At 55.1% G+C, this 16,499-nt stretch overlaps 1 protein-coding gene across 1 annotated transcript in view; it reads left to right on the forward strand.

The window, feature by feature from the left end:
- TCERG1L (transcription elongation regulator 1 like) overlaps positions 1-16,499 on the forward strand; it is a 51,319-nt gene that overhangs the window by 13,822 nt on the left and 20,998 nt on the right. The window contains exon 5 of the mRNA XM_063406440.1: positions 13,516-13,641. Coding sequence (XP_063262510.1) covers positions 13,516-13,641 — 126 coding nt within the window. The remainder of the gene's footprint in view (positions 1-13,515; positions 13,642-16,499) is intronic.

Below are 16,499 nucleotides of genomic sequence, written 5' to 3' on the forward strand. Positions count from 1 at the left end.
GGTTGGTTTTGCAGCCTTGCAATTAATTCCTGGCAGCCTAATTAGTACCTTTGGGAATAGCAGGGTGGGAGGTGTGGGGAGGGCACAGGGCAGGTGAGGATCCAGGCTCTGCTGCTTTTCCACCCTCACAGGGGGAATTCCTTGGAATTCCCTTGAAGTAAATCACCAGGAATTTAGGGGAGGAACTGAGTGTGCACAATGCAGCGGGCATTTTTTAAAATTCATTTTTAATACCATTTATTTTACATTTTGTGAAGGAAAATCAGGCAAAGCCAGGAGGGAACACAGGGTATTCAGGGCATTTAAAGGCACGTGGTGCCCTTCCCTGCAGGATGTGTGCAGGATCCCAGCTGGATCCCTGGGAATGGGGCTGAGCAGGCAGGGTGGGAGGTGCTGCCTGGTGCAGGTTGCTCTGCAGTCCCTGGTGCTCTTGGGGATTATTCTGTCGCTGCGCTGAGCTTAGAAAAACTTGTAATGATGAAATAAACGTATGGGAGAGAAGCAGCATAAAACTCCTGGGTTTAATAGCAGCATAAAATCCTGGTTTATATGGAATAAAATACTGGAGCTTGAGGAACCTGTCCATGGAGTGATCCACGGCTGGAGAGGCTGCAGCTCAGCTCTGTGCAGTGACAGGGCCTTGGCCCCACATTTCTGTGCTCTCTGCTCCCACGCCAGGGAGGGGAACAGGAGAGGTTCCAGCACTGCAATTTCAGCCCCATTTTGGGCTGGTATTGCTTTTATTGCCTTTCTTCATTTTGCATCCACCGGTGGTGCTGCTCGTGCGTCTCCCAGGCAAATGTTCCCTTAAATATTTCATGGCAGCCTGGCTGGGAGTGTGGGTTTTGTGCCAGGTTTAACATAAAGACTAAACAGGAGCTTGTGGAGATGCAGCTCCTCGCTGTGCTGCCTCTTCCTGTGCTCTGCTGGGGGAGGAAACTGCATTTCCCAGCACTGCCACGCCAAGGCTCTGAAATCTGTCCCAAGGAAACCCTGAATGCATTAAACCTTGCAAACACCAGCACTTCCCTGCAGCGATTAAGGAATGGGGTGTCTGGTAATCTCTAAGACCCCTCTGCAGCTACTGCATCAAGAAGTGGGCTTTTATTTCCCTCACATGCAGGTTTTTAATGGTAGGAGTGAAGAAGGTAAGAGATGAGTCTGTGCTTATGGACTCTGTAAATTAGCAGCCAGCACAAATATTAAAAAAGGCACCATCTGCCATATAATCCATTTGCCACCTGTTCCCTGGCTCTCAGCATTATTTAAGGGTTTAAACGTGGTGGTTTAGGCTGCCACGGAACAGCTGGGAAGTGACTGAGCCTTTTTCCTCTCAGCACCTTGATGCTGAGTGTCACGCCCAGCTTTGTGCCAGGTTTGAGTCCGAGCTCTGCCAGTCCCTCGTTAGCAGGGGCTGCTGATTGAGCTCCAGGGCACAACCAGGGATGCTCCAGGGTGGGGTGGGAGGAACAGCTCCTGCTCCCAGCAAAGAGGCACAGACTGGCCCGGAGTGGCCACAGAACCTGGGAAGGTGATGGGGCTCTGGAGTTCCTCCTGCTAAACCCTTGAGCTCAGCCTAAGATCCTCAGGGAATCACAGAACCCCAGTGTGGATGGGTTTGAGGGGGCTCAGAGCCCACCCAGTGCCAGCCCTGCCATGGCAGGGACACCTCCTGCTGTCCCAGGCTGCTCCCAGTGCCCAGCCTGGCCTGGATGTTCCAGCATTTTCCAAGATGTTTCCTTGCCAGCCTCTTCCCTCCCAGTTCCTTACTGGGAGGGATGGGCTGAGACCTCTGTCCAACCTCTGTGCAAGCTCCAAACTCCCTCCTTCCTCCTCCTAATGAGATTAATTGCCAGCTGCAGCCCATGAGGGAGTGTTGGGCAGCCCCTGCAGCCCTGGGGTGGCTCCTGCCAGGCTGGGTCCCTCTGCTGGGCTCCCTCCCATCCTCAGGGCTCCACTCCTGGCAATTCCCCCTGCGCCCTTCTCACTTCAGACTAGTCCAGCCCTCCTCTGCACCAGAGTTCCGAGGCATTAGGTCAGCAGAACGGAGCAATTTTGGGAGCAGTGTTCCCAGCAGGAAGGTGGTGTTCCTCTCCTGGGGAGCCTCCCTGGGTGTCCCCCACGCCTGGCCTGGAGCAGGCTGGGCTGGGAGTGCTCAGTGCCTCCACTGAGCTCGTTGGGAATGGTCTGCCCAGCCCTAATGCTGGGTAACGAAGCAAGCAAATGAATGTTTATAGGTATTAAAGTGATCACTTCCTACCCTGGCTAATATTCAGCACAAAATGCCGTGTGGGTCCCTGTCTGTGCTGGCACACCAGAGGGAAGGTGAGCTGGCACAGGGCTCAAACAGTGCCCAGGATCACTGAAATGGGTCCAGTTCCCTGCTCCCTGCACAGGAACCCCTGCTAGAGGCTGGGAGAGCCCAATAAACCCCTGTAAGAAATGGGGGATGGCCCTTGGAGTGTGGAAATTCAGCTCTTTGGGGCTCCCAGGGCAATCTGCAGCAGGAGCAGGGGCAGGGCCAGGGCAGGCACAGCCCTGGGATATTGAACATTTTTGCACCATCCCTGCTGGGGCAGTCACGGGGGGTTTATTGATGGAAATACATGCACAGACCAGGCTGGATTTATGGATCACACTGCACCTCGTACACAGGGGGATTCCCAAGGCTTTGGGATGTCTGGGGGCAGGGACAGCCCCTGAGGGCAAGGCTGGACATCAGGAGAAGGTCACAGCCCAGGCTTGCTTAGGCCAGGCTCGTGGTTAAGCAGCTGCTCCAGAAGAGGCTCTCAGTGCTGGGACGTAATAGCAGGGTATTGACAAAAGGAAAAATATCGATACTCCAGTGGCAGTTACAAAAGACAAACAGCCCAAATCCCCTCAGTCATGCCCAGCTCTTGGTAAATGTCATGAATGAAAGCCAGAGTTAATTTACTGTATCTGTAAGTGCTTGTTAAAACACCGAGCTGCCTTTGTCTGCGGGAAGGGCACTGTTTAAATCGGGTTTCACTCTCAGGAGCAGCAGTTCCTCTGCTCTCATCCCTGCCGGGGGGGTTTTCCCCAGCCAGGTGCAGGCTGGGCTGGCAGCACTGCTGGGGTGGCACTGGGACAGCAGCTTGTCCTTTGCCCCGTGTCCCTCTGAGGAGCTGCACTGGGCTCTTCCTCTTCCTGCTGCAGAATTGAATTAATTGAGATTTGTGTGGCTTAAAAAGCCCTCACTAAACTGGATGTGTTCGTTATAAATGGAGCAGAAGTCTTAGCAGGAAAAAACAAATGGGATCATTCCAAGAGGAGTCCTTGCTTGTCCCTGTCTGGAGAAGAGGAATGAATGAGAATTCCTGGGAGAATCCCACCAGTTTGAAATCAGAGCTGAGGGAACACCTTGCTCTGGTGGCTGCTGCATGTCCTTAAATGTATTTATGCAATAAAACCATTGGGAGCTCTGAGGTGTGGCCAGGGCTGAGGGGGATGGTGCTGGGATACAAAATAATTCCCAGGGGATGCTCAGGCCCAGCTTTTGTGTGCTGCTTGGGGGAATATTCTCCAAGGAATTCCCCAGGAATACTGGGGTTTGGAGAGAGAAGCAAGGGAGCAGATCCTGCTGAGGTCCCTGTAGAAGATGAGAGTTGCTTTGTGTGCTTTTGTCTTGCTTATTGGTGAGAGAAAAAGAGCATTTTTAAAAAATTAGTTTTTATGTGTTTTCCAGCAATTTGGGGGCTGGTTTTGATGCTGTAAAATGACAGTACAGAGTGGATTTCAGTTAATATATTCCCTATGTTTGGCCTGAATCAGGGCTGGATGTGGGGCAGACCCAGTGCAAAACTACACCCGATGGAGGCAGGAATTCCCCAATCTCAGTGGATTCAGCTCCACTTTTAGCATTTGCATCTGCAGGGTCTTTTACCTCCTGGTGTAATTCTCAGCATGGTACGTTAGGCTAGGGAATAATCTCAGCATTCCCTGGAAGAGAAGGGGGCCCTGGAAGGCTGAGGGTTCAGGGTTTGTAGTATTATTGTTATTATCATCAATATTATTATTTCCACTATTACTTCCACTATTATTTACACTATTACTTCCATTATTATTATTATTATTTCCATTATTATTATTATTCAAATCAAACAGCCATTCCTGTTCAGCCCCTTGGAAGGTGGGAACCAAATGCTCAGGGATTTCCCTGCTGTTTGCACCCAGTTTTGCTCTGGAGCTGTGGATGTTTCCTGGGTGACTCCCCCTGTCCCTCAATCAGGCCTCACTAAAGTGTGAGGAAATGTAACGAGGTAAAATGAATCTTCCTTCTTGGCCAGAATATAAATAAGGGAAATTAATTACATTTCCCATCTTGGAGTGTGCCATAGGAGCTTCCCCAGAGTGCTAAATGGAATTTCATGGATTTTGTTGCACGTGCAGGATGTAGTGATGGTGGAGGGGGAAAAGGAGAAGGACCTGGGGGTGTGGGGGCTGCCCTGGGTCCTGGCAGTGCCCAAGGCCAGCCCGGAGCAGCCTGAACAGTGGAGCTGTCCCTGCCAGGACAGGGAGGGGATGGGAGGGGATCCCAGTCCTTCCCACACAAACCAGCCCGGGCTTCTGTCATTCCCAGAAAATCCCTGCTGCCAGCCCCTGTTCCACTCTGAGCTCCCTCTGGGACCTCCAGAACCTGGGACCTTAAACCTCACTCAGGAACCACCATAAAAAATGGAGCACCAGAGCCACGTTGCTGATTCCTGCCTGCTGGGTTCAGAATTCCAGACCTAACTTCTGACCCAAATCCCCCCAGAAATGTCTGCTTGAAGGTTTCCCTCTGAAACAAAAGGACTGGTTCGTGCAGAAATGACTGCTGTGGGACAGCGAGGGCAGGCTGGGAGGGTTGGTGCTGCAGAGTTCAGAGTCCTCTCAGAATTACCTCCCCTCCAGGGAGGAGATGCAAAATCGCTGCTGGAGTTTGTGTGAGGCTGGGAAAGAACCAGAAGAGTTTTTGGGGCTGGACGGAGCAGTGAGAGGGGCTGTGGGAGGTGAAGGCTGTGGGGTGACCATCCTCCTCCTCCTCCTCACCACCATCACCCCTGGGCTCTGCTGTGGCCCCGTGGCACCCTCGGGTGCGGGGTGGTCCCACCTCCCCTCCCCGGGCTGGGAAAGGCTCTGTACAGCCCAGGAGAGCCCAGCCCTGCCCAGCCACACCCAGCACTAATCCCTGCTGTGCCCTTGGGCACCTCCAGCCTCATTTTCCCATTTTCTGCCGTGGCTCCATGAATAATTCAGGAGGAGTCTTTCCTCCTGCTCAGGAGGTCCCCGTGTGCAGGGAGGTCACCCGGGTCAGAGCTGCTGCTCTCAGGAACGGCCCAAAAATCCAATACAAGCTTTTTTTGCCCAGTTTGGAGTCCATGAAGGTCTGTAATGCAGAGGAGCAGCGGGGCTGGGGGGGTCTCAGTGGGGTTTTACTCACCCAGGACCCAGGGCTGCAGAAGCTCTGCAGTCACTGCGAGGACCCTGGGCTGTGCCTCTTTGGATTCACTGCCCAGGGAATGCCACAGCAAGGGATCCCCTGAAAGAGATGCCAAAAAAATTCCGATTGTGGGGGCTTTAATGCCAATGTTAATAATGATTTGTACTGCTCTGCTCCCTGGGACAGGACCCAGGGCAGGGCTGGAGCTGGGCCAGGGCAGGGTTAGGTTGGATTTAGGGAAAGGTTCATCCCCAGAGGTGCTGGCACTGCCAGAGAGAAATGATTCTCTCCAGAGAATCATTTTCTCGTGCCCTTGCCCTCTCAGCCCTGTTCAGGCAAGGAAGATTTTTGTTTCAGCAGTGGTTCCCAGTGTGTAAAATGTCACTGTCACTCTCATTTGGCATTGGGGTCTCTCAGGTGCAGAGATTTGTCCCAGTTTTGGGCACAGTTCTGCCAAGATTTCCTTTTGATGAGTGAAGCCAGCCTGATAGCTCATCCCAGTGCAGAGGTTTGAGAACCAGGGGAACATTCACTTGAGAGGTGTTGATGCAAGTGGAATGTCTGAGACAGGGGCTGTGGGGATGACAACTGGTGATGACTGGTTTGTACTGGGAGGTGATGGATCCCACTGAAGGATCCAGAACAGTTCAGCTTGCCAGGACAGCTCAGCAGCTCAGAGCAACTTGTCATCATTCCAGATAATCCCACAAGTGTCCCCAAAGGAATGGGTTCTGCTTCCCCGTGTAAATTATGGTGCCTTTTGCTCTCCAGCCCCTCTTGCCACAAACCCAGCTCAAGGAGGAGCCATCCCTGGGGCTCCTTCCTTCCCCTGGGCAGGAGGGGTGTCACAGTTCAGCCTCACACCGGTGCAGTTTCAGACCAGTGGGTGAAGGTGAGCTTTACCCGGGGTCACAGGACATCCTGGGCAGGAGGGGTGTCACAGTTCAGCCTCACAGCAGTGCAGTTCCAGACCAGTGGGTGAAGGTGAGCTTTACCCGGGGTCACAGAGCATCCTGGGCAGGAGGGGTGTCACAGTTCAGCCTCACAGCAGTGCAGTTCCAGACCAGTGGGTGAAGGTGAGCTTTACCCGGGGTCACAGAGCATCCTGGGCAGGAGGGGACCCACAGTTCAGCCTCACACGGGTGCAGTTCCAGACCAGTGGGTGAAGGTGAACCTTACCTGGGGCTCACAGAGCATCCTGGGCAGGAGGGGACCCACAGGGGCCCAGCCCAGCTCAGGCCCCTCAGCAGTGCCCCCATGCCCGAGAGCCTTGTCCAAACACCCCCGACTGTTTATATAAAATATAAATAAAATATTTATATTTATATAAATAGAATAAATATTCTATTTATAGAATAAAAGCCGGGGCAGAAAGCTCCCAGGAGGGGCTGCCTTTGCAGCCTGGAGCTGTGGGATGTGAGCCCAGCAGAGTCTGGAGCAGGGCTCAGCCCAGCACTCACCCAGGGACACGAGGATTTGCATCATTTGCTTTCTAAGCAAGGCTTGAATGGGGTTTAATAATCCTGCTCTTGCTGTTATTAAACGTGTCGGGTTCAATCCCATCACGCTGAGCCCTGTTCTCACAGCTCTGGTGGTGAGAAATCTCATTAGGAGGTGGGAAATGCTCTCTGTTGGCTTCTGCTGCTCACAGAGCTCTTCCCTCAGTCTGAACTTGGTTTTTATCCCATTGAAGGTGATGTTGGGATTTGGCACAAAGGGGGGAATTCCTGCCTGGGGTCACAAGGGCCAGGAGTTTGTTGGGGTGGGCACAGGGGCTTGAGCAAGCATTTCCCCCAAAGGGAGGAATGGGGATGAAAAACCCTGCCTGAACTGATACCTCTGAGGAGTTTTTGGTTTCCCAAAGGCAGCAGCAGGGCTTTGAGGGCAGTCAGGGCTGTGGCTCCCCAGGGTCACCCAGTCTGGTGGCAGAGAGGAGCAGGGCCCTGCACAGGGTTTGGGGGATATTTCACCCCCTGAGCCCGGCAGGGTGGGGCTGTGGGGCTCTGCTGGTGCTGCCACTGCCATGGAGTCACTGAAAACTTGGTTTTTGAGGGACCTGCAAGGGCCATCCTGTGCCAGCCCCTGCAGTGTCCCCCTCCCCCGGGGCAGGGAGATTCCCTGGTTTTAGCACCAAGCACCCCCAGGACAGGACAGAGCTGTAGAACAGGGCTGGAGGTGACTCTCCAGTTCTTAGAGGGGTTGATTGGTTTGGATTTCTCTTTGCTTTTGAAGCCCCTGTGCCTCCCCTCGTTTCGCTGCTCATTTGGTGGAAATTGCAGCAAACCAGGTTGTTAAAGAAGGCAGAGAGGGAGGCTTTCCCAGCACAGCTCCTTGCAGAAGGTGCTCATTGTCACTTAGCCCTGACTCTGCAGATTTTCAGGAATTCTTGCTGACTTCCCATCTCCCCTTCCCGCTCCAATAAGCAATTTACTCCAGCCCTCGCCAGTTCCTGGAGTGGTGGTGGCAATGCATATTGAAATGAAAGCTCCAAATTATCCTGCAGAAATGGAAGTGCAGCTCCTGCTCGTGCTGGGGAGGCTGCAGGGCCGGGCTCGGAGCCAGCAGGGGTTGGGATCTGCTGGAGATCCAGAGCCATGGGATGGCTTGGGATGACCTTCAGTCCCATCCAGGGCCGTGGGCAGGGCACTGCCACTGTCCCGGGCTGCTCCAGCCCTGTCCAGCCTGGCCTGGGGCACTGCTGGGCTGGGGAGCATCCTGTGGGGCACTGGTGATGTCTGTCCGTGTTTCTGTTCTGCTGTACACTGATTTACCTGTGCAGGAATCTCTCTCCAGCTGTAGTTCTGTGCCTCAAGCTTTTCCTTTTCACTTCTCCAAAGACAGAAGACCCTTTACTAATTTTCTGACCTCCTTCCAGGGCGATTTATTCATCTGATGGAATCCAGTGGGGTGACATGGCTTCTGCACCATCAATTTTAAAGTAAAAAAACCCAAAACATTTTAGTGCCAAAACCCAGAAGCAGCTCCTGCTTCTCCCAGTGCCTGTGGTGGCAGTGCCAGGCTGTGCCAGACATCCCTGCTGCTGTCACCCCTCACCTTCCAGCTCCTTGTCATTCTCCTGTGCCCCACCCTGGGTCATGAATGGATTATTTCTGTTACTTTCCAGTGCAGCAGAAAAGGAGCTCTTCAGCAGAAATTCCCATAACTTTTATCAGTTTAAAAATGGGAGAACCCAAACAGAAAGCACAGGAAAGAGGGATGAAGGAGTGCAAAGCAGCTGGGGTGATTCTGCCCAACCCAGCCTTGCTCCAGTATTCCCAGGGTTGTTTCTGTTTGGGTAGAGGGCTGAAAATTTTTGATTTATAAATTTCAAATCCTTTTTCGAAGTGGCCCGAGGGCTGTGTGGGGACTCCCCACCCCTGGCAGTGCCCCAGGCCAGGCTGGACAGGGCTTGGAGCTCCCTGGGACAGGGGAAGTGTCCCTGCTGTGGCACTGGGTGGGATTTAAGGCCCCTCCAGCCCCAGGAGTGTGGGGCTCTGGGCTCTGTGGTGTAAATGCCGTGTGTCTGCTCTCTCCTCTCCAAGCACCCAGCCCAGCTTGTGGGGTTTGTTCAGTCCCTGTTCCAGCTGGGACTGGGGGCTGTGGCAGCTCCAGGTGGGGCTGAGCCGTGCCCACCCTCCCCAGTGCCCTGTGCCCAGGAGAAGGGGCAGGCAGGGATTGCCACTCCCAGCCCTGTTTGGGTGCCTCTGGGCTGGGAGCACCCCAAAGCCCTGCAGGGGCTGAGCTCCAGCTCACCCCAGGGCTGGATTTGGGGTGGCAGTGAGGGCAGGGCAGCTGTGCCCAGCCCTGCAGCAGCTGTGCCAGCTGTGCCAGCTGTGCAGCCCCTGTGCAGGCAGCCAAGGGCAGCTGCTGCTCAGGAAACACCACACGTCCCCAGGTCTGAGCACAGGGAAGGGCGTAATGGGATTCAGAAAGTGCTGAATATTTGTAATGAACGTGTCTGGGCCTTGCAGAGGAACAGAGGAAGGAAGGAGGATTCCTCAGAGGTGGCTCCTGGGCAGCCTCGTGTTTACCCAACAAGAACTGCCTGGAGGAGGAGCCTGCTGTGTCCTTGAGGGGAAGGGGGAGCAGAGCTGAGGGACTGAGTGGAGCTGGAGGCTGCCTGCTTGGTAAAAAGTCGATTTTTTTTTAATTGCTGCTCAATTGTTCCTTTTTTTCAAGCAAAGAGACTTCTCTTGTCCTTTGCAGATAGGCAGGACTGCCTCAAATTATCTCATCAGGACAGACTGTGCTTCTAAATGAAGCAGGTCCCTGGGCCCTGATCTCCAGAACCTCCCAGGGTCAGGAGGTGACAGCAGCAATAACAAAAATGCCTGGGTGCATTCTGGGCCAGCCTGTTGGACTGCAGGCACTGACTGCACTGCTCTCCCCTGCTGGACTGCCTGCTCCTGTCCCAGGGTGTCACAGATTCCTCCTGCCCTGCCTGGGGACACTTTGGTGGCACTGGGATGAGCGCTGGGGCTCCTCTCAAGGGGCAGCAGGGGGGGTTTGGGTCAGATCTTAGGGAGGCTTTTTGCATGGAAGGGGTTGTGGAGCACTGGAACAGGGAATGGTGGAATCTCCGTCTCTGCAGGGATTTCAGAGTCCTGGGGAGGTGGCACTTGGGGACGTGGTTTAATGGTGATTGTGGTGCTGGTGGGACCTGATGGTCAGAAAGGTCCTTTCCAACCACAGCGACTCTGTGATTCCCTGAGCCCTGCTGCTGCTGGTGTCCCCCCCTCGGGGCTGGGAACGGGCCAGCTCCTCCAGAGTGGTGTTCCATAGTGCCAGAGGTGGGTGAGGTGAGGGTTTGTTCTGGTCCCCTCTCCCCACACTGCCCTGCATGCCAATCTCCCTGCCTGGCAGGGTCTCAGCAGCTCCAGGCTGGTTTCTCTGCGGGCTGGGCTCTCCTGGGGCAGGGGCTGTGCTGATGCTCCTGCCACACTCTCATCACACGGTGCTTGAGGCTATTGTCCCCTCTGGCAGCAGCTCTGAGCCCCGGCTCTGCTCTCAGGTCAGTCCGGATCCTGCAGGAGCCGTGGAGGGGCAGCAGGAGTGAGCAAAGGGGGAAATGCTGGCAGGGTTTTAGCAGGAGCACCAGGCAGGGGTTCTCACCCCGGTGCTGGAGCTCCCTGCACAGAGCTGGGAGCCACAGGCACTCCTCACATCCCCGGGGCTGGGGAAGGGCCCAGACATTGCAGTGCCCTGAACTCACCCCATAATATCACAATTCTATTTACACTCCACACCCTCAACCCCAGAACTGTCCCTGGGGCTCGGGCAGCCCCTGGGCTGAGCCCCCACCCTGGGGAAGGTTTGGCTGCCAGGGGCACAGAGCAGGTGGGGCTGTGGAGCCCCAGAGCCCTGGGCAGAGCCCAGGGGATCCCAGCCCAGCCTCGGAGCCCCCAGCAGCCCAGATCTCCCCTCTGGATCCATCATCAGACACAAATCAGGGCAGGGGATCATCTGCAAGAGCAGATTCCTTGCTCTCCCCCTTCTGTCCCTGGTTCCTCTGTCCCTGCTGCCACCAGTGGAAGTGTGGGTGGCTCTGTTTGGGAAATGCTGGGAAGTGGCTGGGATAGTCTCAGGAACGGGCAGAGGTTCTCCAAAGGCACCTCCAGGCCTCCCTGGCTCTGCAATCACCCCAAACTTCACAGGGAGGAACACTTTCCTCCTCCCTCCCCCTCCTCGGGGTTGTTTTAGAGTGCAATTGGCCCAAATTTAATCATGAAGCCCTCGGAGTGTGGGTTCTCATTCAGGTGTAATTCCAGCCCAGGTTATGTTCAGTTCAGACCAGGGGCTGATATTGCATCGTGACATTCAACTCCATCCAGGCTTTATTTGTATTCCAAAGCCATCCATTGCAAGGACTGCTCTTCATAAGCACAAAGAGCTCCAAAGCATAAATATTTATTCCTTAAAGGTTAAGATTGCCCTAAATCATTCCAGCTTATTTGGTGAGCAGCAGTTATAATTAAAATAAGCAGTTGAACTCCATCTGCATGTATGAAATGCATATATATGTGTGTATAAATATATATTTATATATACTTGACTCTGGTGCGGATGGAAGCCGTGGCATAATTGCTTCCATCACATCAAAAGATGCACTGATATTGTTCCTGGATTGGATAATAAATCAACATAAAGAAGCAGCTGAAATTATATAATGGCAAGGCACGTTTGAGCAGGCGGCAGAAGCCGAGGTGGGAACGAGCAGAGCTCGTCTCCAGTGCTGGCTGCAATTGCAGGGGATAATTATGCAAGTTATGGAAATTATTCCAGTTTGGGGTGTAGAGAATTCATAGAAGCCAAGGACAGGGCTTGGAGCAGCCTGGGACAGTGGAGGTGTCCCTGCCATGGCAGGGGTGGCACTGGGTGGGCTTTGGGGACCCTTCCAGCCCAGGCCAGGCTGAGGTTCCATGTTCTGTGCTGGAATATTGTGCTGGAATATTGTGCTGGAATATTGTGCTGTGGCACCTGGAACTGTAGGGACACAGATCCATGAGGGCGTTCAGAGTGTGTGAGTGGCTCCTAAGGCAGCCTGAGGGTCTCAGAAATGATCCCCGTTATTCCAGAACGTGGAGAAGTTGGGATGGGAACTCTTGGATGGGCCCTGAGTAGCTGGTGAAGAAACGGGCAGGAAATCCTGCAGCTGGGACTGTGTTAGGAATTGTGTTATTCCCAGTCTGCCTGAAAGCAGGGATGTGTCTGTGCAGTTCGGCAGTGGTGGCTTGTAAAGGGGACATGGGGACAGCTGCTGGGACACCTGGATTCACCCTGGCAGGAGACGGGGCTGGTGGCTCCTGTGTGGCTCAGCTTCTGAAAACCCTGTGCCCAGTTAATTGGAAATGAGAGCTCCAGGTCTGCCCTCAGGAATTCTGCTCAGCTTCTGAAAACCCTGTGCCCAGTTAACTGGAAATGAGAGCTCCAGATCTGACCTCAGGAATTCTGCTCAGCTTCTGAAAACCCTGTGCCCAGTTAATTGGAAATGAGTGCTCCAGGTCTGCCCTCAGGAATCTGCAGGACTGGGGAGCCCGGTGTGGCTGGGCTGGCTCCAGCAGCAGCCCTGGGTTACTGATTGCTCATGAATAATGACATGAGCAAATCAGAGAGTTTCTGGTTTGGGCCTTGTCCCAGCAGACTGGGAATCCCTGCATAAAGCTGCACCTTTAAAGTATTGGCAAAATAATTCTCTGTGGATAGCGGGACACAAAGCAGTTGTGATGAGTAACAGTGGAAACCAGAGGAGTGTTATTTGAAATGAGAACACTGATCTTGCTGTGACCTGCTGGGAGGGCATTGATCCATCCTGGCAAATTCCTACTTTGAGGGCCACATTTTCATTAGTTGTGAATTTCTGGCACTGTTTATTGGCTGAGAATCCACAGGTGTCACGGGCAGGAGTTGAGCTGAACACCAGCCCTGCTCTAAGCCTGCAGTGGGGGCAGGAGTGAATTCACCTGCAGTGTTCAGCAGGGGAATTCACTGAACCACGGGGGCTGGAAGAGCTCCCTGCGATCCCCGAGTGCAGCACTGTGCTGGCCTCTGACCCCGAGGGCCACTGCCCCCGAGTGCCACTGACCCCGAGTGTCACACTGTGCTGGCCACTGAGCCCGAGAGCCACTGACCCTGAGTGTCACACTGTGCTGGCCTCTGACCCCGAGGGCCACTGAGCCCGAGTGTCACACTGTGCTGGCCTCTGAGCCCGAGGGCCACTGAGCCCGAGGGCCACTGACCCCGAGTGTCACACTGTGCTGGCCTCTGAGCCCGAGGGCCACTGCCCCCGAGTGTCACACTGTGCTGGCCTCTGAGCCCGAGGGCCACTGAGCCCGAGTGCTGGCCACTGACCCTGAGTGTCACTGACCCCGAGGGCCACTGACCCCGAGTGCCACTGCCCCCGAGTGCCACTGCCCCCGAGTGCCACTGCCCCCGAGTGCCACTGACCCCGAGTGCCACTGACCCCGAGTGCCACTGACCCCGAGTGCCGTGAGCTGGGGGAAACCCGAGGGTTTTACAGGGAATTCTTGTTTCCTAGGGGAAAGTTCCACCCTTCCCTTGTGGTTTGCTCGCAGGTTCCTCGTCCCGGCTGGACGCTGCCGTGGGCCCCGTGGTGCCAGCACAGGTGACCCGTGTCACCGCCGTGGCCGCGCCCACCGTGGCCCTCGTGGCCACCAGCCTGGTGGAGCAGGCACGAGCAGGTGGGTGCTGTGTGTCTGTCTGTGTGTCTGACTGTGTGTCTGTCTGTGTGTCTGTCTGTGTGTCTGTCTGTCCCTCCAGCCAGGGGAGCCCAGATCTGCGGGGCTGGACTCGGGCTGGCCCTCCCTCACCTGCCGGGCCAGGGAGGGGCTGCCACCCTCCTCACCTTGGGGGCACCTGAGGGCACCTCCCAGCACTGCTCTGGGGAAAGGAGGGTTTGTCAGGAGCTCCTAGGGAGCAGTTCAGACAGAACCTGCCTGATCCCTCACCCCAGGGCCTGCACCTTGTTCCCAGGGGGCTGTGGCTGCCCCAGCCCTGGAGGGGTCCAAGGCCAGGCTGGACACTGGGGCTTGAAGCAGCCTGGGACAGAGGGAGGGTGGGACTTTGCCAGAAAAACCCTTTTTGTGATGTACAGACAGGGCTCCTGAGAGGTGTTTTAAAGACCTTTATTCCATTTTCAGTCCCATGTGAAAGGTGAGATTGTACAAATGTTACAATTCACACCACCACAATCAGAAGCCAAACTATTTCCTAATTCCAACACATTATAAGTGGTTTTTTTTGCCTATCAGCTTTTGCCACACCATGCTGTTAATGCCTTAAAGCCAATCATTGATTAAAGTACTCCTGGTGGCTCCTACTATAAAACATCTTTCACGGTTCTATTTCTCCAAAATATCCAGTGTTTATTTGCAAGGCCATGGTTTGAAACTCGTTTCCAGTCCCATTTCTCTCTCAGCAGTGTCTGTCCTGTCCCACACCTTATCCCAGAGTGTGCACACAGTGCCCAGGGCTGTGGGAGCCTTTGGGATATCCCAGAGTGTGCACACAGTGCCCAGGGCTGTGGGAGCCTTTGGGATATCCCAGAGTGTGCACACAGTGCCCAGGGCTGTGGGAGCCTTTGGGATATCTCAGTGTGCACACAGTGCCCAGGGCTGTGGGAGCCTTTGGGATATCTGTGTGCACACAGTGCCCAGGGCTGTGGGAGCCTTTGGGATATCTGAGTGTGCACACAGTGCCCAGGGCTGTGGGAGCCTTTGGGATATCTCAGTGTGCACACAGTGCCCAGGGCTGTGGGAGCCCTCTGCAGCCTTTGGGAATCCCCTACAAACCCATTCCCCACAGGGCTGGATGGGCTTTGAGGTCCCTCCCCACCCACCCAGGCTGTGGTTCCGTGATTTCCAGGGCAGTGGCACACAGCACCTCGTGGGCAGTGCTGGCTGGAAAACCCAGCCATGGAATGAGTTTGTCCTTGGCCTCCACACCAACAGAATTTGTCTGTGTTATTCTCCTGTTCCCATTACGAATCCCCTGAAGAACAACAGGGAGGGTGGGGAGTGTTGGCTGCAGCAAGGAGAAAAGCTCAGCTCAGGATTTGTTCTGAGAGGGGAAAGGTGCCCTTGGAGGGCACAGCAAGGGTGATCAGAGCAGCAAACCAAGCAGTGAAAGGGGAAAGCAGCATGGGGAGGGAGCTGGAGTGGGAGCTGTGTCCCTGCAGCAGAGCTGGGGGCAGGGTGGGGTCCCAGTGCCTGGAGAGGGGAGCAGGACTGATCCCAGTGCCTGGAGAGGGGAGCAGAACTGATCCCAGTGCCTGGAGAGGGGAGCAGAACTGATCCCAGTGCCTGGAGAGGGGAGCAGAACTGATCCCAGTGCCTGGAGAGGGGAGCAGGACTGGTCCCAGTGCCTGGAGAGGGGAGCAGGACTGGTCCCAGTGCCTGGAGAGGGGAGCAGGACTGGTCCCAGTGCCTGGAGAGGGGAGCAGGACTGATCCCAGTGCCTGGAGCAGGGCTGATGGGACCTGGCTGATCGGGCCAGAACTGGGATCCCACACTTGGATTCAGTAAGAACCAGCAGAGCAGGAGCTGGGGATCAGCCAGGGAAGGTTTTAGGCTGAACATTGATGTTGTGGGGAGAGACAGAACTGACCTGTGAAGGTTCTGGAGGAGGATAAACCCCTCTGTGTGGGATGTGTGTGCTTCATAAACCCAGTTCATTTAAGAGTCAAAATGTTAAACCTTTTTGAGATTAATGGAGGTTTGGCCTCTGCATATTTTTACAAAACAAATTTTTATTATGCCTTGTCCACAGCTCCTCATGGCATGCATCCATCTTCCCTCTTCCCCTCCTTGTCTAATTCTGCTTTTAATGAGCTGTTTGTGATCACACCCAACATCCTCTGTGCTATACCCAAGGCAGATTTGCTGCCTCACCTTTCCTTCCATGCTGTGAATTATTCATGTCCGTGTACCTGCTGTGGAGCCTGGGAGAAGTCTCTTTAATCAGGAGCATTTATCTCCATCTCCTGCTCATCCTCCAGCAGCCCAGCAGGAACTCCCCAGTGCTGGTTGTGCTGCTGAGTTTGGGGTGAGAAAGGGGTTGGAAATGTGTCGTGGTGGCTTCACTGCCAGGCTGCAGCTCAGTCTGTGCACTTCAGAGGGGGAGAGGTTCATTAATGAGCCAGGAGTGACTCTGGGTGAAGGTGAACACGGGGGCTGGTCCCTCCCAGCGTGGGGAGAGGAGGGGAGGTCCCCAGGGTTGGGAGAGGAGCTGGCAGGGGTCCCTGGGGAGGCAGAGGGGTCCAGGGGAGCTGGCAGGGGTCCCTGGGGAGGCAGAGGGGTCCAGGGGAGCTGGCAGGGGTCCCTGGGGAGGCAGAGGGTCCCTGGGGAGCTGGCAGGGGTCCCTGGGGAGGCAGAGGGGTCCCTGGGAGCTGGCAGGGGTCCCTGGGGAGCTGGCAGGGATTCCCTGGGGAGGCAGAGGGTCCCTGGGGAGGCAGAGGGGTCCCTGGGGAGGCAGAGGGGTCCCTGGGGAGGCAGAGGGGTCCCTGGGGCTCCTTGGCCCATGGCACAGCCAGCCCCACTCC

The sequence above is a fragment of the Prinia subflava genome, chromosome 9, assembly GCF_021018805.1.
Source record: "Prinia subflava isolate CZ2003 ecotype Zambia chromosome 9, Cam_Psub_1.2, whole genome shotgun sequence".
In the NCBI taxonomy this organism is placed as follows: Eukaryota; Metazoa; Chordata; class Aves; order Passeriformes; family Cisticolidae; genus Prinia; species Prinia subflava.